At 40.0% G+C, this 26,906-nt stretch overlaps 7 protein-coding genes and 1 pseudogene across 9 annotated transcripts in view; 4 read left to right on the top strand and 4 right to left on the bottom strand.

The window, feature by feature from the left end:
- The window catches only part of LOC108041439, a 3,764-nt gene extending 2,276 nt beyond the window's left edge, over window positions 1-1,488 (top strand). The window contains exons 2-5 of one of the 3 annotated variants that reach the window (XR_001769132.2): window positions 63-444; window positions 506-642; window positions 697-916; window positions 1,160-1,488. Coding sequence is in view for 2 of the 3 variants with exons in the window: in XM_017119368.2 (XP_016974857.1) it covers window positions 63-444; window positions 506-642; window positions 697-786 (609 nt within the window). In the remaining variant the exon portion in view is untranslated. Of the gene's footprint in view, window positions 1-62; window positions 445-505; window positions 643-696 lie in introns of all 3 variants that reach the window. The other 2 variants (XM_017119368.2, XM_017119367.2) reach the window with 2 other exon arrangements.
- Window positions 1,489-1,683: 195 nt separating this feature from the next.
- Window positions 1,684-3,708, bottom strand: LOC108041438 (gustatory and odorant receptor 63a). Its single transcript, XM_017119366.1, has 3 exons — window positions 3,452-3,708; window positions 3,242-3,391; window positions 1,684-2,793 (listed from the first exon to the last, which is right to left on the bottom strand). Exons 1-3 carry the CDS (start codon window positions 3,659-3,661, stop codon window positions 1,684-1,686), a joined length of 1,470 nt encoding a protein of 489 aa, XP_016974855.1. The 5' UTR covers window positions 3,662-3,708.
- A 5,894-nt stretch (window positions 3,709-9,602) lies between these two features.
- Window positions 9,603-10,185, top strand: LOC123037351 (G2/M phase-specific E3 ubiquitin-protein ligase-like). The gene is made up of 2 exons (XM_044457487.1): window positions 9,603-10,079; window positions 10,147-10,185. Exons 1-2 carry the CDS (start codon window positions 9,603-9,605, stop codon window positions 10,183-10,185), a joined length of 516 nt encoding a protein of 171 aa, XP_044313422.1.
- A 2,751-nt stretch (window positions 10,186-12,936) lies between these two features.
- LOC123037350 lies at window positions 12,937-13,692 on the bottom strand (annotated as a pseudogene).
- A 989-nt stretch (window positions 13,693-14,681) lies between these two features.
- Window positions 14,682-15,309, top strand: LOC108047498 (ragulator complex protein LAMTOR4 homolog). Its single transcript, XM_017127700.2, has 2 exons — window positions 14,682-14,895; window positions 14,952-15,309. Exons 1-2 carry the CDS (start codon window positions 14,750-14,752, stop codon window positions 15,160-15,162), a joined length of 357 nt encoding a protein of 118 aa, XP_016983189.1. The 5' UTR covers window positions 14,682-14,749; the 3' UTR covers window positions 15,163-15,309.
- Window positions 15,245-17,031, bottom strand: LOC108047487 (vacuolar fusion protein CCZ1 homolog). The gene is made up of 4 exons (XM_017127689.2): window positions 16,849-17,031; window positions 16,693-16,790; window positions 15,839-16,629; window positions 15,245-15,747 (listed from the first exon to the last, which is right to left on the bottom strand). The coding sequence occupies exons 1-4, from the start codon at window positions 16,930-16,932 to the stop codon at window positions 15,266-15,268; spliced, it is 1,455 nt and encodes a 484-aa protein (XP_016983178.1). The 5' UTR covers window positions 16,933-17,031; the 3' UTR covers window positions 15,245-15,265.
- Window positions 17,032-17,310: 279 nt separating this feature from the next.
- On the bottom strand, window positions 17,311-20,583 carry LOC108047470 (polyubiquitin). The gene is given in 3 exon segments (XM_017127672.2): window positions 17,311-18,659; window positions 18,662-19,651; window positions 20,438-20,583. Coding segments are annotated over 2 exon segments (2,289 nt in total). The 5' UTR covers window positions 19,641-19,651; window positions 20,438-20,583; the 3' UTR covers window positions 17,311-17,349.
- Window positions 20,584-22,340: 1,757 nt separating this feature from the next.
- On the top strand, window positions 22,341-24,626 carry LOC108047400 (very-long-chain enoyl-CoA reductase). The gene is made up of 4 exons (XM_017127558.2): window positions 22,341-22,931; window positions 23,083-23,299; window positions 24,095-24,210; window positions 24,271-24,626. Exons 1-4 carry the CDS (start codon window positions 22,561-22,563, stop codon window positions 24,473-24,475), a joined length of 909 nt encoding a protein of 302 aa, XP_016983047.1. The 5' UTR covers window positions 22,341-22,560; the 3' UTR covers window positions 24,476-24,626.
- The last annotated feature ends 2,280 nt before the right edge of the window (window positions 24,627-26,906 follow it).

Here is a 26,906-nt window from a genome sequence, read left to right as displayed (position 1 = left end):
TTGTAATAGAGGTATTCAGTTATAGAAATCTTAAAACTCTGAATATATTTTTTCTCACCCAGTTGATCTCGCATTGCGCCCTATTCCTGGTTCTCCTGGGATTGGCCCATGCCGAACAGATGTGCCAGGTCCTGGAGCTGGACATCCTGGACCAGAAGGACAATGGCTTCTACAACATGTCGCCCTTCCACAACGATCTTCGCCTGCAAACTGCCGCCCAATTGGCGGCTGCCACGGAGAATCTGCTGTATGTAATGGCTGGAGTGGCCGGAACATACGCCCTGAGTGCCATATCCCTTTTCTTCGGGGTCTACAAGAATAAGCCGGGCCTAATCATTCCCTGGCTGATCGTGGAGTTCCTGCTGATGGTGGCCTTGGGAGCTCTGGTTTTCATGCTGAGGGATACGAAAATTGTGCAGATATTGGGCGGACAGGTGCCCTATTGTGAGTTCGTATGCCTATTTTATAACATGTTTTCTAAAAAGGTTCTTCACTGATATTTTAGTTATCATCTGCTATATCCTGATCTGCATGGATTACTGCAAGTGGTATGTGATGCACAGCTTCTACCAGAGTCTGCGTACCATGAATAAACTTCGGGAGATCGCCACGGTGGCCATACCTTGTCCAGCTCCAGGAGCCGTAAGTTGGGATCTGTACATCTGAAATCAAGTAATCAATTTCCCTGTTTACCAGATACCCTATCGATTCCAACGCGAGCACATGTATCTCGGAAGCAACGGCTACAAGCACATCCTAACCGAATCCCCCGATGGACAGTGTTAAATAAATGAAGAGAGATTGTTTGCGAAACTTCCCCATCAGGTGTCTTGAATGCAATTGTACTACAGTTTCTGTATTGCAAAATTGAGTGTGATATGGTTAGAGAAGAGATACTATTTTAGATAGCCAACGGGTACGGATCGAGAGGCATATTAACACATATATTAAACTCGTCTATATCCCAAAAAGAGGAAGGCAGTTTCGTTTTAACGCGGTCGGCAATATCGGTTTGCTGGCAAATACATAAACTATTTTTGTGTAGAACTTAATCCTTAAAGTCGCGACAAACGCGTTTCTCACTGTAGCACCTAAAAACAAGTTTAAAAAAAGAAGAAAACGAATTTTTAAAAATAATAAATATATTATTCACCGGCAGGACTCGAACTCGGCACTTCCAGGCGAAGGGAGCGCACTCTAACCTCTGGACCACGGAGCGAAAGCAGCGCGGCAGATTAAATTGGATTTTAATCAAGAATGTTTAAAAATAAGACAAGCTTTTCTTATTTAAAATGGCGTTCAAGTAATAGCAACGAAGTTTAAAGTTGGTTTTCTTGTTAGACCTTAATGAAATTTACTATATATGCCTTAAATTCAGTTAACTAGCAATATTTTAAGTGTTCTTGTTTTGTAGCATCGAACAACTAAAGTATGAATATCAAATAAAAGTGCAAAACTGTAACATATCTGGTTAATATGTCACGCAAATAAGAGTTTTTAATGTTTAATTCATATTTTCTATGGTTAATGGTTATACATACCTTTCAAAAATGTTAGTGTATGTCAAGGATTTTGTAGTTTTAAGTGCTTTTATTATTTGGCCTCAGCTACAGATGCATTTTATCTCAAATGTATAATATTGCTTTTGTCTATTTAGCCTAATGCTGTTAATTCACTTGTCTTTCAACCCTTTCGTCCCTTTTGCTTCCCAATTGGTGGTGCCCCAGTGGTTCTTGCAGTGGTGCTGCTCGCAGTGGTGCTCCCCATCAGGCTCATGTCATTATCCAGACTGTCCATCACAAAGTCCACCACAGTAATATTGGTAGCTCCCTCGGAATCCCCCTTGTCAGTGGGAATGCTGATCTGAAACTGCAGCAAGACCACCAAATAGGTGACCATGGTGGTCAGAAGTCCTTTGAAGAGACTCCGGTTCACGTCGAAGAAGCCACCACAATTGATGGTCGAGGGATTCATCTCGGTGGCCCGCAAAAACATATTGATCTCCGTCTGGGCGTCCGAGTTCATCCAATTCAACTCCACCATCAGTAGTTTCTTCTGGAAATTGGTCCGCACATTTACCGAGGCATAATGGGCCTCATCGCAGATGTAAAAGAGTAACCCAATGTTCCACAGTGCTGTTATGGTCAGTCCTATATCCTTGATGCCGAATCCCTCAGAGAGCTGAGACATTAGTCCGTAAATCGACAGAGTAATGATGAAGAACAGGTACAGGCTCATGAATACAAAGGTGTAGCACATGGCGTTTCCAGTATCCCGGGTTAGTTTACTCAACCGAAGCCACAAGACCCGATAGTCCGCTACCATGGCAGCGGGTCCAATGTGTTTCAGGGCCTTCTGGAACCTCTCCGCCAAAAGATGAGCCGTGTTGCTCATGGCCTCGCAAATCAGGAACCACCAGGCACCCAACATGGCAGTCAAGTTGTCCAGGATGCAGTAGGGCACCACCTGATTGATGTTCAGATCCGACATGGTGATGTGGGTAATGACGACCGATAAAACCGACAAGATCGGCAGCACGGTGGCTATGTAAAGCGCCTTCTGTCGCAGTTTCAATGGCAAACTATGGCCGGATATCTGGTAGTACAGCACCTCAAAGTCATCCCAATCGTTAAAGAGCTTAGCTATTTTCCTGGCCTCATACCACAGGATGGGTATGATCATTATGGGCAGGATGTTGACCAGGAACAGGTAGGCAATCACCGCCTCCTCGAAGGGTCCACTCAGGGATCGCACAATGTGGATGCGGTTGTTGGCCACGTAGCCTACATAGCACTGGGAGATGTATTATCAAAGTTAGACCACTAGTTTACACTACTTACATCTAAAATCTGCAAAGAAATTTTCTCTATCCACTTTGTTGTTTATGTTTATTTTTTATATTACTATCAATTTAATTAATATAAGTTTAGCAAACTCAATAAGGATTTCATATTATTTTTTTTAATTATTATAAATATGAATTTCTGAACTGAAATTTCGAAAACTTTTAAAAATAAATTGGAGTTGGTTTTAAACTTTTAGTTAATAAAAAAGTTATTGAAATATTTAACATTATATAACAATCGAAAAAGTATCTTTGAGTTTTCTTTAAGGTATTAAAAATTAAGAAATGTGTTTTAAAATATGTTTAAATGTTTTTATCCTAAACACCCAACTACTGTTAAAACTTCCAAGTTCCAAAGAGGTGGAAATTAGATTTTTCTTTGTAAATTAGACTCACCGCCAAGAGCACAAAGAAAACCACTGAGTAAATAAACGATGCGGAGTTAATTTCGAACTTGGCACGCGCAGGACCACGTCGAACGATGGGTAATACTCCGATAATCCTTAAGAACCAGTTGACAGGAGCTATGTTCCTATAGAAAACACTCTGGAAAAAGTACTATCCAGCTTTATGATTTGTATTTTTGGTAGATGTAGCTACACACACCGGCGTAAACTCCGGATTATTAGAGGCCGTGCTGTCCGAGCTCTTTTTCCTGTCCAACGGAGGAGCCTCGTAGTCCGCATCCAAGCGCTCCGCCAATCCAATGGAGTACTTCCGAACCCCGTACAAATATGCCTGGGCATTGGCACTATTCAAAGGCTTGGCGTTGAGGAACACCGCGTCGGCTTTCTTGCGTCGATAGTAGTTGGCCATTCCGGAGAGACAGTGTCCGGAATTTCCTTTTCACGGCCTTTTAAAACTTTTCCTCCAGACGAAAACATTAGCCATGCACTTGGCCCCGCCCGCATATCGACCACGCCTCTGTTTACTTAGAACCGGAGTTTAAGTTTCCTGTTGATGTGCGTTGTTTGTCTTTTGCATGCATTAACCTTAGCCCGGTGTCCCAAATTCAAATTTGTGTCAATGGCGCGCAATGTGACGACTTACAACACTGGCAATAGGGCTGTCGCTTATAATTTAGTATAAGTGTTATCAAGCAGTCCAAAAGGTTTGTCTATTTTTAAAAACTCAAAACTCGGAAAATAGTACAACAATGTGTTTTTCCACCTTTTTATTACTTAGTTATCATTACATTTTCAATAAAACGAAGTGCAACTTGGCACACGCTCTGTGGGTTGAGATATTCTCCAAGGTGTGGTACTTGCAGGCGTCCAATATACTAAAATTTTACATATATAGTTAGGATTTCCTTTTTTTAATATTTTTGCATTTAAAAGTTTTCGATTACGTGCCTAAATAGCGAGAAAATCTAAAAATAAAAACAGCCTCAATGTTCCACATTCCACCGTTCCGCCATCGACGCTAAGTCACCGACGCTAATTCGACGCACATGAATACTTTGTGATATGCAGTTGTTGCTGTACTTGTTTTTTATGTTTTGAATTGCCCCAAGGCTGTCGGTCATAATTGCTATCTTAGGATAGTTTTGCATAATAGCAAATTCTAAGGCTTTTTCTATTGAAGTGAGTTCTGCAGTCAGCGATGACAGTTTTTTGTTTGTGAAGAAACTTTTTGTTGTGTTCGAGTTTATGTGGACAAAGGCACTACCTGCGAAATTGTCCGACACTGAGACGTCTGTGTATATTATTTCCATATTTTTAGATATAATAAGATTAATTTTTTCTTTTAATAAACAGTTTATTTGAGATTTGTTTAAAATAAATTGAGTGAATTAAGTTGGTTGGAATGATGTGTGGAAGGTCAGGTTAGGTTTAGAACACTTGTTGTAATTTATAGTTTAAAAAATTTTTGAAGAGCACGTGACTATCTTCTCCGACTGTAGAATTGGAAGTGAGCCACTAAATTTATTGTGACAGTGATATTTTGTCTAATATAAAATACACTATACTTCTCTTTGTTTTTGTAAAGCTCGTCTAGATAGCGCTGCCAATTTAGTGCTTTCTAAGGAACGATGGAAAAGAAAAAATGGGGAAAAATTGGTTTATGGCTAGATATCTACTTTCTTTGTTAAAATCATAAGAATTCTGACATTGTAAAAACCAGATTGCATTCATTATTCTAAGCAGTGTTGGATTTGCATAATTTGAAAACCTTTTCTTATGGGGCACTATCAAAGACCAATATAATCACTGATTATATTGGTCTTTGAAAGGATGAAAGGTATATTAAAAAATTGTGCCTTAGTCTATAGAATTTTCTGACCTATCCTAGAAATTTGGGGTGAAGCTGTATTAACAGCTACATATTTAATAAATAGCCAAGTATTCACTTAAAGACTTAATGAAAACACCTTATGAAATGTGGCATAACAGAAAGCCAGTTTTAAAATATTTAAAAGTTTTTGGTTCCACAGTATATGTTCATATTAAACAGCGAAAAAAAAGTTTGACGAAAAGTCATGGAAAGGGATATACTTGGGGGGTATGAACCAAATGGTTACAGAGTGTGGAATGTGGAAAAAAAATCTCTGTAAGCAGCAAGAGATGTTGTTGTTGATGAAACAAATATGGTAAAATCTAGAGCTGTGGTTGAAAAGGACATGCATCTTAATGATGAAGATGATGAAAGTGTTCAGTCAAATATTGACTATGAAGATGTCCTAGATAATAATGAGAAATCTGATCAAACAGATGTACAGCCTAGTGATATGGTAGAATTTGAGAATGCCGATCCAGAAATGTCTGGTGAGAAGTCTTATAACGAAGAAGACTTGGAATCGCAGATAAATATTAGAAAAAGTGATAGAATAAATAATAAACCGAAAATATCTTATCAAGACTTAATAAATAATTGTGTAATGAATACTCAATCTTTAATCTATTCTATACCAAACAAATTTGCAGAAGTTAAATATAGTAAGAATAAAATATGTTGGGAGAAAGCTATTAAAGAAGAACTAGATTCACATTTAATAAATAAAACTTGGTCAATTGTACAAAAACCCATTAATAAAAATATTGTAGATTGTAAATGGGTTTTTACAATCACACAAAATGAATTAGGTGAACCAATGAAATATAAAGCCAGACTTGTTGCTCGGGGATTTACACAAGAATACTTAGTTGATTATAATGAAACTTTTGCGCCTGTAGCAAGAATCTCAAGTTTTAGATTAATTATATCTATAGCAAATCAATATGACCTTTTGGTACATCATATGGATGTTAAAACAGCTTTTTTAAATGGAATATTAAAAGAAGAAATATATATGCAAATACCCGAAGGTTTAATGAGAAGAGAAAATGAAGTTTGTAGACTGCATAAGGCAATTTATGGCCTCAAGCAAGCTGCAAGGTGTTGGTTTGAAATATTTGAGAAAGCATTGATTGAAAAAGGCTTTGTAAATTCACCAGTGGACCGTTGTATATATATTCTAGATAAAGGGGATATATTATCAAATATATTTGTTCTTTTATATGTAGATGACTTAGTAATATCTACCAAAAATGAAAAGGTGATGAGGGATTTTAAATTATATTTATATTATATTTAATGAACAAATTTAGAATGACTGATTTAAAAGAAATTAAATTCTTCTTAGGTATAAAAGTTGATAGAAGTGATGGTCAAATCAGTCTTAGCCAATCTGCTTACATAAAATCAATAATTTTAAAATATAATATGGAAAATTGCAATCCGGTAAACTGCCCTCTTCCGACTAAACTTAATCATATTGCTCTAAGCTCAGATGATAAGTGTGATGCCCCATGTAGAAATGTAATAGGTTGTTTAATGTACATCATGTTATGTACAAGACCTGATTTAAGTACGGCTGTAAATTTTTTGAGTCGTTATTGTGAAAAGAATAACACAGAACTTTGGCAATGCCTGAAGAAAGTTTTGAGGTACCTAAAAGGTACAGTTGATTTAAAGTTATCTTTTCGGAAAAACTCCAATATTAAAGAGTTTTTGGTTGGCTATGTAGATTCAGATTGGGGTGGCAGTGAATCTGATAGAAAAAGTACTACAGGGTACATATTTAAAATGTTTGATTCTAATATAATTTGTTGGAATACAAGGAAACAAAATTCAGTAGCTGCATCATCAACAGAAGCAGAATATATGGCCTTATTTGAGGCAGTTAGAGAAGCCAAATGGCTAAGTTCATTATTAATAAGTTTAAACATAAATATAGTTAATCCAATTAAATTATATGAAGACAATCAAGGATGAATAAGTATTGCCAATAACCCCTCATGTCATAAATTACCATAGATATAAAATATCATTTTACAAGAGAACAGGTTGAAAAGAACCTAATTGAAATTGTTTATATTCCTACAGGTAAACAAATCGCAGATACTGTCAAAAAAGGCTTCAAACGCGGGCAACAATTCGATTATCGATTTTTGTTTGTTATATGGTACCCCCCAACATCGACCAAGTTCAATGGAACACCCTTTTGTTTGGTTGGAGGCGTAAAGTACAAGTTATTTTGCGAGCCGGCGATTTTTGCTATCGAAAATATGGATCAAAGGTTTGCATCAAATTTGTGTAAAAATAAAATTAAGTTTTCGAAACACTGAAATGTGACAGGGCAACGGGAAACGTCTGGTAAAAAATGTGTACAAGTGGTACAAACTCTTCCAAGATGGCCGGAAGATGCCAAACCAGCCTCGCCTACGCCCAAGCACGTCAACAACTGATGAAAACGTTCAAGCAGTGACGAAAATGTTTGGAAAATCGTCGAATCACTATCAGAGAAGTTGCGAAGATGTCGGTATATCGCTGCTCGTGCCATGAAATTTTCAAACGTTTGGGTATGAGTCGTGTGCAGCGAAGTTTGTCGAAATTGCGAATTTTGACCAAAGAACCGTCGCATGAGCATCGCTCAAGAGCGTTGAATGACGTCAACGACGACCCAGATTACTCAAAAGGGTCATAACTGGTGACGAATCATGGGTATATGGTTATGATATCGAAACCAAAGCCCAATCGTCCCAATGGAAGAGCCCAGGCGAGCCAAGACCGAAAACAAAAATCCCGAGCTCGCAAAATAACGAACTTTACGCCTCCACAACCAAACAAAGAGGATGTTCCATGAAACTGACAATTGGGAGTGTACCAATATAACAAAACAAAAACGATAATCAAAAATTGCCCCAAATTGAAATCACCTACTTAACACACCTCGTATGCTGACTAAGCCATTACCAGCACAACGATTTCGTGATCTGAGAGATCAAATGAGTTTGATATGAATAAACGGAAAGAAATGGATCTTACTGAAAAACCGAGAGGCTGTCCTAATTAAATCAATTTTAATTTTGATTTGATATGAAATGGATCTCAATGAAAAACCGAGAGACTGTCCTATTTTAAGTTAATTTTTAATTTTGATTTGATATGAAATATTGTTAAACGTAAATTTAATTTCAAACAGTCTGATTGGGTTTTTGTGGGTTTTCCCCAATCCATGCAACAAATGTTGGACTGCAATTGTAACTCCCCACACTAAAGCAGAAACTGAAATTTTCTTTATACTAAGTAACATGTAAAGTATATATATATGTATATCCCATTTTTGAGGAGGTGTGTTGAAATATCACACTCATAGTTGAGATGATGTATTTCTGATATTGAAGTATTGCATAAGTTGAAACGGAGTATTTCAATGTAGCAAAAATGATATATACATATGAAATAGTAATCGATTGTTTTGGTGTATACAGCCTTACTACAAAAGCTTACTTCCTCTTCCTCTTTTGTTCTGGACCTCTGAAGAATATAAAAGTCTCTATGCAAATTGAAATCGACAAATGTGTTATTATTTATTTAACCTTACAAAATATTCATTGGAACGTGGACTTGGAATTATCAAGGGACTTTACTGGGAAACGCTGCCAAATCGGATTGATTTATATTTTCCAATATTTTCAATCAAAATTGTCAACCGTTGTTCAAGCTGTATGAACGCTTTCCCGATTTTTTCAATGATCCACAAATATTTGACAATGAGTATCGAACAATGAAAACTGACGACATGGTTAAAATGCTTTTGACTAATAATCTCAATTGCGATACATTCTGGTACGAATTGAGTCAGTTAAAAGATATAAATAATTGCTATAAATATTCAAATATTTCGAAATTTGCTCAATCTACATATGTCAATTTTGCCCGTTTCTAATGCGTCCTGCGAACGCATATTCTCTCAAATTAATTTAATCAAATCGAAAAATCGTATTACATGTAAAACAATCATTGCGCGAAAATGGGTGCAATAATTTTAAGCCCAATGAACAAATGTTATGTAAAGATCTCAACAAATTTAATTTAAGCAGCTCTGACGAAGAAGGCTAGTAAATATAATTAAATGTAATACTCTGATCTTAAAAGAAACTTACAAGACTGGACAAAGAGGTTCCTTTATTATTTTATTTTAAGAAAATGTTACAAAATGAATTTTAAGCATTTAATTAATTTTAAGACTTTAAATATATATTGGAATATGGAATTGAATACGAATGCATATTGTTTTTGTTTAATGTTGGACTGAAATATTATTAATCTTGTAAAATGAAATAAAAAACAAACATTTTTTGCAATGGAAAAAAACCTTTTTTTCTATATATAATAAGTCAATTATTATTTTTACATATTACCAAATTGGTATTTCTCTTTTGGTCCGGCGCGGTCACGCTGCTTCCTCCTCTACGAAAAGGAAGTAACGATGGATGACTACCAGCGGCAAATTACGGCAAATCGCCCTAAGCGAAGCCAGTGTGACATCTGTATGGACCCCATTTTCTACTTCTCCCTGCACAACGTCGTCTATGCAGACTGCTGCCACATGGGATTCGCCCATAAGACCTGCATGCGAAAATACGCCCTAAGCGCAGGATATTACTTGCGCTGCATTTGGTGCCGATCAGTTAAGTTTCGAGAGACCGTGCGCTTGCAGTCGATTTTCGTGCCGGATCGCGATGCAAAATGGGAGCTGCAGAAGAACGCCTATCGAGAGCTTCACGAGCACAAAGTGAGCTGCGACTTGATAGAATGCATTTGCCCCAGGGGCAGGGATCACAATAATCAGAGCTGGCTAACTTTGGCCTGTAAGCTGTGCGCCTCCACGGGCGCACATGCCAAGTGCTTGGCGGGTACGCTGCGCCTGAACAGGCAAACCCAGCCCACCGAATTTAAGTGCGATGTGTGCCTGGAAAAGGAGCGAAGGCTTTCCGAGGGCCCGGCCCGTAATCTGGATCCATCAATAACAGGAACAGAGGGCCACGTGGATGGATCATTTTTTGTTATAAAAGAAGAGAGCCCCAGATGCCAGCTCTTGGCGGTTACATGTCTCCCGTGTTCTCCGAAGACAATGGCACGGACATAAGCAACTCTAGTAAAAGTCGCTCCACTTCCAGGCACCCAACGCACTTAAATTCGGTGGGCTGGGTTTGCCTGTTCATGCGCAGCTTACCCGCCAAGCACTTGGCATGTGCGCCCGTGGAGGCGCACAGCTTACAGGCCAAAGTTAGCCAGCTCTGATTATTGTGATCCCTGCCCCTGGGGCAAATGCATTGTATCAAGTCGCAGCTCACTTTAGGCTCGTGAAGCTCTCGATAGGCGTTCTTCTGCAGCTCCCATTTTGCATCGCGATCCGGCACGAAAATCGACTGCAAGCGCACGGTCTCTCGAAACTTAACTGATCGGCACCAAATGCAGCGCAAGTAATATCCCGCGCTTAGGGCGTATTTTCGCATGCAGGTCTTATGGGCGAATCCCATGTGGCAGCAGTCTGCATAGACGACGTTGTGCAGGGAGAAGTAGAAAATGGGGTCCATATAGATGTCACACTGGCTTCGCTTAGGGCGATTTGCCGTAATATGCCGCTGGTAGTCATCCATCGTTACTTCCTTTTCGTAGAGGAGGAACCAGCGTGACCGCGCCGGACCAAAAGAGAAATACCAATTTGGTAATATGTAAAAATAATAGGGATGTCAAAAATATATCAAAATATCAATATATCGATATTTTTTGGAAAAAAAAAATATTTATATCGTTATATTTTTTTAGCCAAATATCAAAATATCGATAGTTTATTTTTCGATATTATTTGATACTTGCATATCTTTCTCTCATGTACATAAGCATGCCTCACACCGACTGGGACAGCGATCTGGTGGAATTCTGGTACTCCCAGAAAGACAATTTACCAAATCTTTCCAGTGTTGCACTAAGCTACCTAATTACCCCGGGTAGTGGTGTCGTCAGAGCGGTTAGCGTCGGCTATTAAGTGCGTTCTCTGCGACAAAAGCAGCCGCATGACCGACCGACACATAACGGAAAGAGTATTTTTAAAATCCATATGCAAAGACTTATGAAACTAATAAAATAACAAATGTAACAAAACGTATTTCATTTTTTATATTTTTCTAGTGCTTTTACTTTAATTTTAGGGCAAAAGTCTTGTTTCCTTGTTGTTAGCTTATTTAAGCGGCTAAAATTTTGAAATTCAACTGAAAAAAAAATATCAAAAATATCTGATATATCGATATTTTTTGGCGATATATTAAATATCATATCAATATTTTTCTTAAGGAAAATATATCAGCGATACGATATTTTAAAAATATTTGACATCCCTAAAAAATAATAATTGACTTATTATATATAGAAAAAAAAGGTTTTTTTCCATTGAAAAAAATGTTTGTTTTTTATTTCATTTTACAAGATTAATAATATTTCAGTCCAACATTAAACTAAAACAATATGCATTCGTATTCAATTCCATATTCCAATATATATTTAAAGTCTTAAAATTAATTAAATGCTTAAAATTCATTTTGTAACATTTTCTTAAAATAAAATAATAAAGGAACCTCTTTGTCCAGTCTTGTAAGTTTCTTTTAAGATCAGAATATTACATTTAATTATATTTACTAGCCTTCTTCGTCAGAGCTGCTTAAATTAAATTTGTTGAGATCTTTACATAACATTTGTTCATTGAGCTTAAAATTTTTTTGATTAAATTAATTTGAGAGAATATGCGTTCGCAGGACGCATTAGAAACGGGCAAAATTAACATATGTAGATTGAGCAAATGTCGAAATATTCGAATATTTATAGCAATTATTTATATCTTTTAACTGACTCAATTCGTACCAGAATGTATCGCAATTGAGATTATTAGTCAAAAGCATTTTAACCATGTCGTCAGTTTTCATTGTTCGATACTCATTGTCAAATATTTGTGGATCATTAAAAAAATCGGGAAAGCGTTCATACAGCTTGAACAACGGTTGACAATTTTGATTGAAAATACCATATAATACCATAAAATCTAAGAAAAATGCTACTAAATTCCTATATACCATTAAAATACTTTTTTTGAATCGCTGCACTTTTCAGTTTTGTGGACAGTTTCAAAGCTACTGTTTCGAATGCAAGCCGATGGATGACTACCAGCGGCAAATTACGGCAAATCGCCCTAAGCTAAGCCAGTGTGACATCTGTATGGACCCCATTTTCTACTTCTCCCTGCACAACGTCGTCTATGCAGACTGCTGCCACAAGGGATTCGCCCATTAGACCTGCATGCGAAAATACGCCCTAAGCGCAGGATATTACTTGCGCTGCATTTGGTGCCGATCAGTTAAGTTTCGAGAGACCGTGCGCTTGCAGTCGATTTTCGTGCCGGATCGCGATGCAAAATGGGAGCTGCAGAAGAACGCCTATCGAGAGCTTCACGAGCACAAAGTGAGCTGCGACTTGATAGAATGCATTTGCCCCAGGGGCAGGGATCACAATAATCAGAGCTGGCTAACTTTGGCCTGTAAGCTGTGCGCCTCCACGGGCGCACATGCCAAGTGCTTGGCGGGTACGCTGCGCATGAACAGGCAAACCCAGCCCACCGAATTTAAGTGCGTTGTGTGCCTGGAAAAGGAGCGAAGGCTTTCCGAGGGCCCGGCCCGTAATCTGGATCCATCAATAACAGGAACAGAGGGCCACGTGGATGGATCATCTTCTGTTATAAAAACGGAGCCCCAGATGCCAGCTCTTGGCGGTTACATGTCTCCCGTGTTCTCCGAAGACAATGACACGGACATAAGCAACTCTAGTAAAAGTACTATTACACATATAATATTACTATTACTAGAGTTGCTTATGTCTGTGTCATTGTCTTCGGAGAACAGGGGAGACATGTAACCGCCAAGAGCTGGCATCTGGGGCTCCGTTTTTATAACATAAAATGATCCATCCACGTGACCCTCTGTTCCTGTTATTGATGGATCCAGATTACGGGCCGGGCCCTCGGAAAGCCTTCGCTCCTTTTCCAGGCACACATCGCACTTAAATTCGGTGGGCTGGGTTTGCCTGTTCAGGCGCAGCGTACCCGCCAAGCACTTGGCATGTGCGCCCGTGGAGGCGCACAGCTTACAGGCCAAAGTTAGCCAGCTCTGATTATTGTGATCCCTGCCCCTGGGGCAAATGCATTCTATCAAGTCGCAGCTCACTTTGTGCTCGTGAAGCTCTCGATAGGCGTTCTTCTGCAGCTCCCATTTTGCATCGCGATCCGGCACGAAAATCGACTGCAAGCGCACGGTCTCTCGAAACTTAACTGATCGGCACCAAATGCAGCGCAAGTAATATCCTGCGCTTAGGGCGTATTTTCGCATGCAGGTCTAATGGGCGAATCCCTTGTGGCAGCAGTCTGCATAGACGACGTTGTGCAGGGAGAAGTAGAAAATGGGGTCCATATAGATGTCACACTGGCTTCGCTTAGGGCGATTTGCCGTAATATGCCGCTGGTAGTCATCCATCGTTACTTCCTTTTCGTAGAGGAGGAACCAGCGTGACCGCGCCGGACCAAAAGAGAAATACCAATTTGGTCTCAAAAATATACTTCAAAATACTATTTCATATTTTACAAAATACTACTATAAATACCATAACAAATAAATCGCCTGGAAATTCAAATTATAATATGTAATATGTAAAAATAATAATTGACTTATTATATATAGAAAAAATAAGGTTTTTTCCATTGCAAAAAATGTTGGTTTTTTATTTCATTTTACAAGATTAATAATATTTCAGTCCAACATTAAACTAAAACAATATGCATTCGTATTCAATTCCATATTCCAATATACATTTAAAGTCTTAAAATTAATTAAGTGCTTAAAATTCATTTTGTAACATTTTCTTAAAATAAAATAATAAAGGAACCTCTTTGTCCAGTCTTGTAAGTTTCTTTTAAGATCAGAATATTACATTTAATTATATTTACTAGCCTTCTTCGTCAGAGCTGCTTAAATTAAATTTGTTGAGATCTTTACATAACATTTGTTCATTGGGCTTAAAATTATTGCACCCATTTTCGCGCAATGATTGTTTTACATGTAATATGTATATGTGATACATTTACATTTTTAAAGCGGTTTCGATTTTTCGTTTTGATTAAATTAATTTGAGAGAATATGCGTTCGCAGGACGCATTAGAAACGGGCAAAATTAACATATGTAGATTGAGCAAATTTCGAAATATTCGAATATTTATAGCAATTATTTATATCTTTTAACTGACTCAATTCGTACCAGAATGTATCGCAATTGAGATTATTAGTCAAAAGCATTTTAACCATGTCGTCAGTTTTCATTGTTCGATACTCATTGTCAAATATTTGTGGATCATTGAAAAAATCGGGAAAGCGTTCATACAGCTTGAACAAACGGTTGACAATTTTGATTGAAAATACCATATAATCCCATAAAATCTAAGAACTGAAACTTACTGTAACTGCTGCAAAAAAAATATTATTTGGTCACACTTGTGGGTTTAGTGCAAAAGATAAATAAATAAATATACTATTGAAAATGGACAGAGAAAAGCTAATTGTGTCCAATCAAATAGGCTACCTGATATTAAAGGAAGATGGAGCAGTTCTGGAGTCTGGGGGAGAGCTCAAAAACGATGAGCGCAGTGCAAACGTGATAATGGGTCTTCTAAATCTCACAGAGAGGTGAGTCTTAAAACAAAGATTGCTGGCAATTATTAATCATCACTCCTGTTTCGCAGTATCGACGAGTCCTTCATGCCGAACTCGAGCTGCGAACGGATCACCATCGACTACGAGCAGCACTACTACAGCATCTGCATGTCCAATCGTCGAATATACATAGTGAAGATCAGCAAATCCCAAAACGGAGGGGCCACCACGACCACGAGCTCCTCTTCATCCAACAGTGTGTATAACGATGCCAGCGATTCCGGGGCAGTGCTGGCTTGAAATCCGTCTTCGGATGCCCGATCCACTTGCGGATTTTGCTGGCAGGGTATCGGGCAAAGACCCCACAATTGGCGCACTCCCATTCTATATCTAATCCTCCTCTTTATTTGTCAAAAAATACATCATCTGTGAGCTCCTGCTCGAAAATGCGTCTCGCTTCCTGGGTGACATCGAGTAGAGTGGCCTTGCTGTTGCACAAGATCACATAGTACTGTCTGTAGTTACAGCGCCTCTTAACAATCCAGTAGTCGTTGGTGGTCTTCACCTGAAGCTCCTCTGCAGGAGAACTGTCCATCTCCCCTCTGCCACTGGGATTGGCCAGATCAGCTATAATGCTAAAGACATTGCGGGGAAGTCCCTGAGGCAGGTGCCGCTGAAGGTTCGTGTGATGCTGAAGACTCTGTTCGTTGATAAACAGGTATTTGGGTGCATTTTCACTGTTGCTGGTCGTGTTCTCCTGACTCGCAGCACCCACTAGCTCCTTGTTCAGCTCGCTGGTTATGTCTCGGGCTAGGGAAGTCAGTTGGGGAGCCATGTAGGAATGGAGCTCATCATATAGCTCTTGCTTGGGCTCGGGTTGGTCCGCTGAAAAAGAAAGAGTTTTTAGCAGGAAAACAAGGTAGTTTAAGGGCTAAATAGGCTACAAAATATATGTAAAAATCATTGGGAAACCTACCATCCAAAAATAGGCAGAGAGTTATGTGCAGAGCACGATAGATGAGCAGGTAATAGGGCTTCGCTTGCTTCTCTTCCAGCGTGACATAGACCTTCAGGGGATGGTCCTCCAGGTTCTCCGCCTCCTTACCATCACCCTTCTGTTGGCTCCTTACAAATCCTCCAACCTGGCACTCACTTATGCTCCTCTTTAGCGACTGACTCACTGCAATGGAAGAGCTGCTGGCCTCTACTTTCAGCACATGCTGCACCACATAAGAGTGCAGGCTGTGCAGATCCCCCGGATTGAGTTTTCCCCCGCAAAGGACCTGCTCCTGGTAGAGCATTATGCTCTCTTTAATGGCGGGAAAGGTCTCGCCCAACGTCCCGAAATTCTGGGCCCGCAAAAAGAGTGATTTATCCAGGGGAAGATATTGTGTGGAATGCATCATGTCGATGATATCACAGTGCGAGGGCTCCTTTAAGTTCGTCAGGTGGTGGCCATAGAAATGTAGGAGCTCTTGGCAGAGTAAATCCCTTCGCTTGGCGGGATTTGGTTCCCCAGATCCAAAAGCGGAGAAACTTCCATGTTGGAAGCAAAACATTTGATAGCACTGTCGTAAAATGGCCCTGTAAATCCTGTCCGAGATCTCAGCACCCCGATAATCGGCCACTTCAACGCCCTCCTTTAAGCGCACCTCCTTGGGAACATTCAGGACCAAAACAATCCAATATCCTGGCTCTGGCTGGTAAAAAAGTTGTGTGGTTTTTTGGGTGTGCAGGGCTTGACAATCATCTTCAGAGGTAAAAGTACTGGAAAACAGCCCAATCATTACAATTACTCACTTCCCCTTAAGCATATAGTCCAATAAATACCCTGTAAACCTTATAATGGCCTCACTCAGTCCCACATCCTTTATTTTCGTGTTTAATTCAATGTCATTTGGATGGTAAAACAAAACCTTCTTGTGTTCCTGCAAGAAATTACTCATTTTAGGGGCGTTTCCTTAGAATTAAGTTCAGAAAACTCACCTCGCCTTCTTGCTCACCAAAACTCGAGTTAAATATGTAAAAACTACGCAATGTAATTTCGACGCGCTGCAATAATTTAGCCATCTTTCAGAAATTTATCCCAAAACTCTTCATTTGGCAAAATAGGTAAATAATAATAATACACTAACGCGTCCTTTGTCAATTAGGGCTGCAATCACACAGTCCAGTATTTTTAGTATTTTCTGGCACTACCAAAAATACTTTAAGGCGATAAATTTAAAAAACCTCTTTTAATGAAACACAAATTTAAAACAATGTTATTTATTTCGATTGTGTATTATGAATTTGAAAATAAAATTTGGATTTATTTAAGAAGCATTGAAGTAGTATTGATTTCTTGGTCTGTACTGAAATTTGGAATTTTGGTCTTCCCGCCTCTTCCAAAATTAAAGAGGCGTGGCCGTTTATAATATCTATTGCTTGAATGAATTTCGAGTTGAGTGTGGGTGCTAATTGTGTTTATTTGGAAATGTATTCAGTTTAAGCCTGGATTCCTCCGCGGAGACGGAGCACCAAGTGCAAAGTGGACTCCTTCTGGATGTTATAATCGGACAGAGTGCGTCCATCTTCCAACTGCTTGCCGGCGAAGATCAAACGCTGCTGATCTGGGGGAATTCCCTCCTTGTCCTGGATCTTGGCCTTCACGTTCTCAATGGTATCAGAGGGTTCGACTTCCAAGGTGATGGTTTTTCCGGTCAAGGTCTTTACGAAGATTTGCATGCCACCGCGAAGACGGAGAACCAAGTGAAGGGTGGATTCCTTCTGGATGTTGTAGTCGGAAAGGGTTCGTCCATCTTCAAGCTGCTTGCCGGCAAAGATCAGACGCTGCTGATCTGGGGGAATACCCTCCTTGTCCTGGATCTTGGCCTTCACATTCTCGATCGTGTCGGATGGCTCCACCTCAAGGGTAATGGTTTTGCCAGTCAGGGTCTTCACGAAGATTTGCATGCCACCGCGGAGTCGGAGAACCAAGTGAAGGGTGGATTCCTTCTGGATGTTGTAGTCCGAAAGGGTGCGGCCATCTTCCAATTGCTTTCCAGCGAAAATGAGACGTTGCTGATCTGGTGGGATGCCCTCCTTGTCCTGGATCTTGGCCTTCACATTTTCAATGGTGTCGGAGGGCTCAACCTCCAGCGTAATGGTCTTGCCAGTCAGGGTCTTTACGAAGATCTGCATGCCACCGCGGAGTCGGAGAACCAAGTGAAGGGTGGATTCCTTCTGGATGTTGTAGTCGGAAAGGGTGCGGCCATCTTCCAACTGCTTTCCAGCGAAAATGAGACGCTGCTGATCTGGGGGAATTCCCTCCTTATCCTGAATCTTAGCCTTCACATTTTCAATGGTGTCAGATGGCTCCACTTCGAGAGTGATGGTTTTTCCGGTCAAGGTCTTTACGAAGATTTGCATGCCACCACGAAGACGCAATACCAAGTGAAGGGTCGACTCCTTTTGGATGTTGTAATCAGACAACGTACGTCCGTCCTCCAGTTGCTTGCCGGCAAAGATTAATCGCTGCTGATCTGGGGGAATACCCTCCTTGTCCTGGATCTTGGCCTTCACATTCTCGATCGTGTCGGATGGCTCGACCTCAAGGGTAATGGTTTTGCCAGTCAGGGTCTTCACGAAGATTTGCATGCCACCGCGAAGACGGAGAACCAAGTGAAGGGTGGATTCCTTCTGGATGTTGTAGTCCGAAAGGGTGCGGCCATCTTCCAACTGCTTTCCAGCGAAAATGAGACGCTGCTGATCTGGTGGAATGCCCTCCTTGTCCTGTATCTTGGCCTTCACATTTCAATGGTGTCAGATGGCTCCACTTCGAGAGTGATGGTCTTTCCCGTCAAGGTCTTCACGAAGATCTGCATGCCACCGCGAAGACGCAATACCAAGTGAAGGGTCGACTCCTTTTGGATGTTGTAGTCGGAAAGGGTTCGTCCATCCTCAAGCTGCTTGCCAGCAAAGATCAGACGCTGCTGGTCTGGGGGAATTCCCTCCTTATCCTGAATCTTAGCCTTCACATTTTCAATGGTGTCAGAGGGCTCCACTTCGAGAGTGATAGTCTTTCCGGTCAAGGTCTTCACAAAGATTTGCATGCCACCGCGAAGACGGAGGACCAAGTGAAGGGTCGATTCCTTCTGGATGTTGTAGTCGGAAAGGGTTCGTCCATCCTCAAGCTGCTTGCCGGCAAAGATCAGACGCTGCTGATCTGGGGGAATACCCTCCTTGTCCTGGATCTTGGCCTTCACGTTCTCAATGGTATCAGAAGGTTCGACTTCCAAGGTGATGGTTTTTCCGGTCAAGGTCTTCACAAATATTTGCATGCCACCGCGAAGACGGAGAACCAAGTGAAGGGTGGATTCCTTCTGGATGTTGTAGTCCGAAAGGGTGCGGCCATCTTCCAACTGCTTTCCAGCGAAAATGAGACGCTGCTGATCTGGGGGAATTCCCTCCTTATCCTGAATCTTAGCCTTCACATTTTCAATGGTGTCAGATGGTTCGACTTCCAAGGTGATGGTTTTTCCGGTCAAGGTCTTTACGAAGATTTGCATGCCACCGCGAAGACGGAGAACCAAGTGAAGGGTGGATTCCTTCTGGATGTTGTAGTCGGAAAGGGTTCGTCCATCCTCAAGCTGCTTGCCGGCAAAGATCAGACGCTGCTGGTCTGGGGGAATGCCCTCCTTATCCTGAATCTTGGCCTTTACATTCTCGATCGTATCGGAAGGCTCCACCTCCAAAGTAATGGTCTTGCCAGTCAATGTCTTCACAAAGATCTGCATTTTGGATTATTCTGTAATTAGGAAATCGAGAGATGGAAAATCAGTATAAATTCAGATCTGTTCGGTGAAAATTACACAACTGATGAAATTTCCTGTCTGACTGACTAATCGGAATGGTAATTCCAATTACTCGTCGCCTGCTTTCCCTTCAGATTTTAGATTCAAAGTTTTTATCGTTTTGTCTTCCCCTTCCTTCCTATATTTCTAGCAAAAGCAAAGGAGAATGAGGGAAACAAGGGAAATTGAGAAACCTTTGTTCCGTTGCTTCGTCACTTTTTGTAGTTGTATAAGTGTGTGCATGTATACGCAGCTGAAAATGCATACATACTCTTTTTTTCGTATGTATACTGATGACGTCACCTCGTTGAAAGTAATTCGAAATTTTAAGACGTGGCTTTAATCAAACAAATGTTATTTGTTCAGCTTATAAAACACAAATACGTTTAGCAAATCCTTGAACTTCTTAAACTAGTAATACAATACACACTAATGTGTAATTGTATGCGGGACTTCTCGAATATTCAGAGGCGTCACTGCGAATTTCATGATTGCCAATAAATCTTGCTTATCTTGTTAAATAAACACGCAAGTTTTATTTATAGAATTGTTTGTGTTTTGATGCCAAAACTAATGTTAAATAAGAAATGCGTAGCTGCCAATTTACAAATTTCTAATTGCGCGGAGGGTTGAATAAGAACAAAATGGCCGAACAAAGGCCTTGAAAATTAATTTTTGTTGCACTTTGGCACTCTTTTTTTACACTTATTCTTATAACTAAGTGCGTAAAGTAAACTTACTTTTTCTTGCAACTTTCGACGGTATTCTTTTTTTCTTTCTTTTAATCACCAACTAATTAAATAATATATACTTTCTGTATGAGTGCGATTGTTCTGTTTGGTTGTACTTGCTGCTGCAATTGTCAAATGGTTTTTGAATGAGACCGTTCGCGTAACAGGCTTATATACCCTCGAGTCAACAAAAAAAGTCCTAAAAATTGCTACATTTTTAAAACATATGCTATATTTGTAAAATACACCAGTACACTCAAACTAATCATGGAAGATAATTTTTTAAACAATTTCAACATTTTAATATATGCATTAAAATTATTGAGTTATTATTGGTTTGCGTTGTTATGAATAAAGAGTAAATGGTTTTTTTTATTAACTCACCAAAATTCAAAGTAATAAAATATTTTAAAAGACAATTTCAAAACAAGACCTCAATATCGTATTATCGTACTGACTTGACCGGCTGAATGAAATTCCCAGCCAAGACAAGCTACCTTTACTTTGACACTAAATTCAGGGCCACACTTGATCTAGACTTACGAAATTCCAAGGTCTTATTCCAAACAAAAGAGAAATAACTTTCCACCTTTGCTACTTAGATTTTCTATGACTTGTCGTCTTTACCGGCAAATTAGTTTTGAAACTCGCAGCTTGACTGGAGAATTTTGTAGAAAGTTGGTGAAAAGGTGTATAAAAAGTGTGATGTGTTGATTGTTGAGACAACGACTGCTTTAAATATATGTTTGGTTCTATATTATAGATTTGAATTTTTGAAATACAAACCAATTATTAACGTAAGTTAATGACTGAATATAAAAAAAAGATTCTAAACTTTAATTGGCCAATTAGACTTAAGCTTATTTAAAACGAGGACAGAAGCTAACTTCGGCAAGCCGAAGTTTTAATACCCTTGCAGACTTTGCCGAAATTGCTAAAACTGAAAAAGTAGCGAAAGGAATAAGGTATACATAAATAAAGTAGATTTGCATCGTTTGATGTCAATTGCTTTTATACTGCAAAAATGTCATATAAAAATAGAAAAAAAGGGATACTTTCGCAGCCTTTAACTATTTTTCCTACGGAAGCTATAAGAAATAGACGTCCGATCGGCAAGCGCTTTTACCCTAATCAAGATATGCGTAAATAAATAAGACTTGGAAAAATGTATGTCAGTAGCTTACACACTACGCGAAAAATTTAGAAAATCATCAAATTTGGACCGATTTCACCCTATTGTTCCTATGGGAGCTATAAGATATAGACGTTCGATCGCCAAGCTCTTTTACCCTGATCATGGTATGCATAAAAAATAAGATTTGGAAAGATTTATGTTAATAGCTTTTACACTGCGAGAAATATCTTCCATTCTTGAAAGTTATATCCGATTGTTCCTATGGAAGCTATAGGATATAGACAACCGATCGGGGCGGTTTTCAAACTTGATCTGCGTACACCTGTTTTAAGACAACCGTGAAAGTTTCAGATCGCTAGCTTTTAAACTGAGCTCGCAAACGGTATTGAAACAGACTGACAGACGGACATGGCTATATCGAATCCTCTATTGATCCTGATCAAGAATATATATACTTTATGGGGTCGGAAACGTCTCCTTCACTGCGTTACAAACTTCTGACCAAAATTATAATACCCTCTGCAAGGGTATAAAAATTTGATCTTATAAAAGTTCGCTTAGAATGGAATTTTTAGAATACGGCCTTGAATATAGCTGCAAAAAATAAAGTATTTTTTACTCTTTTGAGTTACATAATAGACATAATCTAGTCTTCACTCTTATAAAAGTTTAAAATTCCCACTGCTGAACTCGGCACATTATTTGTAAAATTTGTACTTCTGGAAAAAGAGAAATAGAGATATTCTTATTCTTTTCAAATTTCCTCTCTTTTTTTAATACAAAAATTAGTTATTTCCTTCATTATAACTGGTTAAGCGATAATAGATGGGAATATAGTCAAGAAAACAAATTCTTAATTAAATAAATTCACAGCCATACCTCAACTAGTGGATTTTTCTACCCCCAAGACACGGTCACACCCTGCCCACCTGCTATCGGCGATTTTTTTCAGTTTTCGATTTCGGGCAGTACAGATTGCAAACGCACCGGACGCAAAATGGAGCTGGAGATACTGAACGCGAAGAATAGCAAGCCCTATGGAAAGGTGAAGGTGCCCTCCGGCGCCACGCCTATCGGGGATCTGCGCGCCCTAATCCAGAAGAGCCTGAAGCAAGCTCCGGATGCCAATCGGCAATCGCTGCGATTGGAACTCAAGGGGAAAAGTCTGAAGGATACGGATACCCTGGAATCCCTGTCCCTGCGCTCCGGCGACAAGGTTTATGTGAAGGATCTGGGTCCCCAGATCGGCTGGAAAACCGTCTTCCTGGCGGAATACGCCGGCCCACTGATCGTGTACTTGATTTTCTATTTCCGGCCGGAGTTAATCTACGGCAAGTCGGCCACTTTGCCGATTTCCCTCACCACCCAGTGAGTATATTAGAAAGTCGCTGAAATCTTTCGATTTCCGACCGAATTGACCTCGTCGCTTATGCAAACTAAAACGCAACAGCTCTGCATAATTATCCACGAACTTTGGATGGTGGTTCACCCAGTAACCCGCTTTCTTTTATTTTTTCAGCATTGCCGCCGGCTGCTATACGGTCCACTATGTGAAGCGTCTGCTGGAGACCATCTTCGTCCATCGGTTCTCACATGCCACCATGCCGCTAAGGAATCTCTTCAAGAACTGCACCTACTACTGGGGATTCACGGCCTATGTGTCCTACCATGTGAACCATCCGCAGTTCACGTCGCCCTGCATGTGCACTGTTTGGGCTGCTCTCGGAGCTTTTGCTGTACGTATTTCGGTGTTTATTTTATGGATTTGGGTTATGTGTTACGGTTATATGGGGATTTTTTTCCATTTTCAATCCCCTTTCGATAAAAATGAACCATTGTTTTCCAAAGAAATATCTTTTATTTGGGAGCTACAGCAAAAATTAACATAAATTGACTCAACTTACTAGTATTACTAATTTGTTTCTTGCTAATTTTGATTAAGTAATGTTCATTGACAAACTGATAATCTGTATAGATTTAATCATTACTTATCACTTTAAACTTTTTAAAATAGTTGACAACAATGTTTAGCATATTAAAGGCTGGGCCTACCTATTTTTAATATTTAATTAAAGCTTATTAAAGCTTATTCACAAAAATTCCCCTATATGCAGTAATAGAAGAAACAAATTATTTTAGATCTTCGTTTTGTTTGAATTTAAGTTAGTCAATATCAAGGAAATTGTGTCTTAATCTGTAATACGAAAATAATTATGCTATGGTTGTAATATGGTTAAACTATAAATTACTATTGATTATTTTTACTATTGATGTGTTCGTTAAATAGTCTCATAGTTTTCTATTTAATTAATGCCATTTTATGGAATTAAACATAACTATTGAACCTTGTAAACAAAAAGTAGATTAGCAACTTTGGCGATAAGACAACATACAAAAAACGCAAACTGAAAACGTTTGATGAGTTAAAATAATTATATAACATTATCGCATAAAAGATTGCCTTAATTTCCAAGAACCAAAATTTTCCAACTTTTATTTTCACAAACTAACCGCACATTTTCGACTTTCAGCTCTGCGAACTGGGAAACTTTTCGGTGCACATTGCCCTGCGCAACTTGCGTCCGCCGGGAACCAAAGTGCGCAAGATTCCCGTGCCCGATGCAAATCCCCTGACCAAGCTGTTCAAGTGAGTAGACCCCATTCATTATCAAAAAAAGTAATTTAATTGCCATTTTCCGAACTCTAGCTTGGTTTCGTGCCCCAACTACACCTATGAGATCGGTGCCTGGGTTTCCTTCTCGGTGCTGACTTCTTGCCTGGCTGCCTATCTGTTCGCCTTCGCTGGAGCTTTCCAGATGACCGTGTGGGCACTAGCCAAGCACCGCAACTACAGGAAGGAGTTCAAGGACTATCCCCGCCAGCGCCGTTCCATCTTCCCGTTCATCCTGTAGGATGGATGTCCACGTGACGCATTCGCTGTATTACCTAATACCTATTCCACATTATACATTTACACATTTTGGCTAGCGTTTAACAGGGTAGTTGTCTAGTGAACTTTGTGCTTTCGTTGATTTAAAGCAAATACAAATTGGAGAAGCGTAAGGTTGGCATGTGCATTTTTCGTTGCTTTATGGACTTTGAACGTATGGGCAGTTTGGTGGAGCGCGGGTAATCAGTTATTGTTTATTTGGCGCACCCTGCCAGGTGCCATAATTTTAACAAGAAAGGAAAGCTAACTTCGGGCGGAGCCGAAGTTGATATACCCTTGCAGAATATTCTGTAAATTCTCCAAAATTATTTATATGATGCATTCTTAATACTCATAAAAAATCCCAACTTCCTCACTTTAAAAACACCAAAGTTATGGCATTTCCGATCGTTCAGTTATATGGCAGCTATATGATATAGTGGCCCGATCCGGCTCGTTCCGACTTATATACTACCTGCAATAGAAAGACAACTTTTGGGAAAGTTTCAAGCAGATAGCTTTAAAACTGAGGGACTAGTTTGCGTAGAAACGGACGGACGGACAGACGGACATAGCTAGATCGACTCTCCTGGTGATGCTGATCAAGAATATATATATTTATACTTTGAAATTATAATACCCTCTGCAAGGGTATAAAAATATGTGGCTAGGAGTTTATTGGTATAATTAAATTTTGTTTAGTTTTAATTTTGTTAGCATTAACAAAGTAGATCTTAGTTACCCCTTAAAGCAACATATTTTGAACTTTTTGAATAATTGAAGTAATTTTTTGCATTTAGTAACAATTTAAGTTCGACCTTTTCTACAATTATCTTTTTTTATGAAACTATATAAAAGCCGCAATCCTCATTATTTTCGCCAGCAAAAAACTTGCGGTCAGTAAAATTAAGCAATCTGATAAGAAATATAATTAATGTTTTATAAAAGTATATATATATATAAACCACAGATTTAGTTTGCATTAGTAATTAACTTAAGTTTAAGACAGGCGCCTAACAGAGTTGCCACATGGGTGAACTTTAAACTGCTTGCAATGTGTAACGAAGCGAAGTTGGCTGCGGTTGGTAGTTTTATTGTTTACGTTAGAGCTGGAAAATCAGAAAAAAAACTTCGATGTATCGATACATCGAATTCTATAATAATTTTAACGTATATTTTTGTTTATTTTACTATATTAATCAAAAATGTGTTTAGCTTACCAAGATTCTTTCCTGCCAAGCAGTGATGGGTAAAAAGGAAACATCGAACATCGATGTTTGAAAACCTCGATGTCTCCCAAGTTTTGGAAAACATCAATGTATCGATCATCGACGATGTTATTTCCAGCTCTACTCGAAGCGCATCAGATCAATCGGTTTGTAGGGCGTGTTTTGAGGAAAATTAAATGCCGTCAATTGCCAACAACAGCAACAAAAGGAGGTGTCGTACTGGGAATGCCGCAGGGCAATCAACCCGTCGGCACCATGTCCAGTCTCGAAAGCGAGGAATCCGACCCCACCGGGCAGTTGGTCAGCGGAAATCCCCAGCAGCAACAGATGGCGCCGCCGCACCGCAACCGAATGACAGGAAACGACAGATCCAGCAGCAACTGATGCTTCTGCTCCATGCGCACAAATGCAACCGCAGGGAGAACAGAGAGGTCTGCAACGTCAACCACTGCAAGGCGATGAAAACAGTGCTCGCCCACATGGGCACTTGTAAGCAGAGCAAGGACTGCACCATGCAGCACTGTGCCTCTTCGCGCCAAATCCTGTTGCATTACAAGACTTGCATCAACAGGGACTGCATCATTTGCTTTCCCTTTCGGCAGAAACTTGTGGCTTGTCAAAACGCGAATGTGCCACCTGGTGGCGGTCCGGCAGGAAATGTAGAAACAGCGGCCATTGGCGGCGGAGCGGCCGAAGCAGGTGGTAGTCTGCAGCAACAGCAACCCGTCACCTCTCAGCAGCAACAGCAGCTGCAGGGAGTCGGACTCGTTGGAGCAGGCGTTGTGGCCAATGCCGGTGTCGTCGCTGGTGACCCAGCAGTGGCTGGCGGTGGCGCCGGACAAGTAGTCGGTCCTGGTGGCGCCAACCGCGAAGAGGACGACGACCGAGCACGACAGATAAAGCAGCAACTGATGCTTATACTCCATGCGCACAAATGCAGAGAGGATTGTAACGTCAACCACTGCATGGCTATGAAAGCAGTGCTCGCCCACATGGGCACTTGTAAGCAGAGCAAGGCCTGCACCATGCAGCACTGTGTCTCTTCGCGCCAGATCCTGTTGCATTATAAGACGTGCATCAACAGGGGCTGCATCATTTGCTCTCCCGTTCGGCAGATACATGCGGCTTGTCAAAACTCGAATGTGCCACCTAGAGTCGGTCCGGCAGGAAATGCAGAAACAGCGA

Source organism: Drosophila rhopaloa, unplaced genomic scaffold (genome assembly GCF_018152115.1).
Source record: "Drosophila rhopaloa isolate 14029-0021.01 unplaced genomic scaffold, ASM1815211v1 contig_159, whole genome shotgun sequence".
Lineage (NCBI taxonomy): Eukaryota > Metazoa > Arthropoda > Insecta > Diptera > Drosophilidae > Drosophila > Drosophila rhopaloa.
The sequence above is the reverse complement of the archived record's forward strand: the minus strand, read 5'-3'. Positions and strand labels throughout refer to the sequence as shown.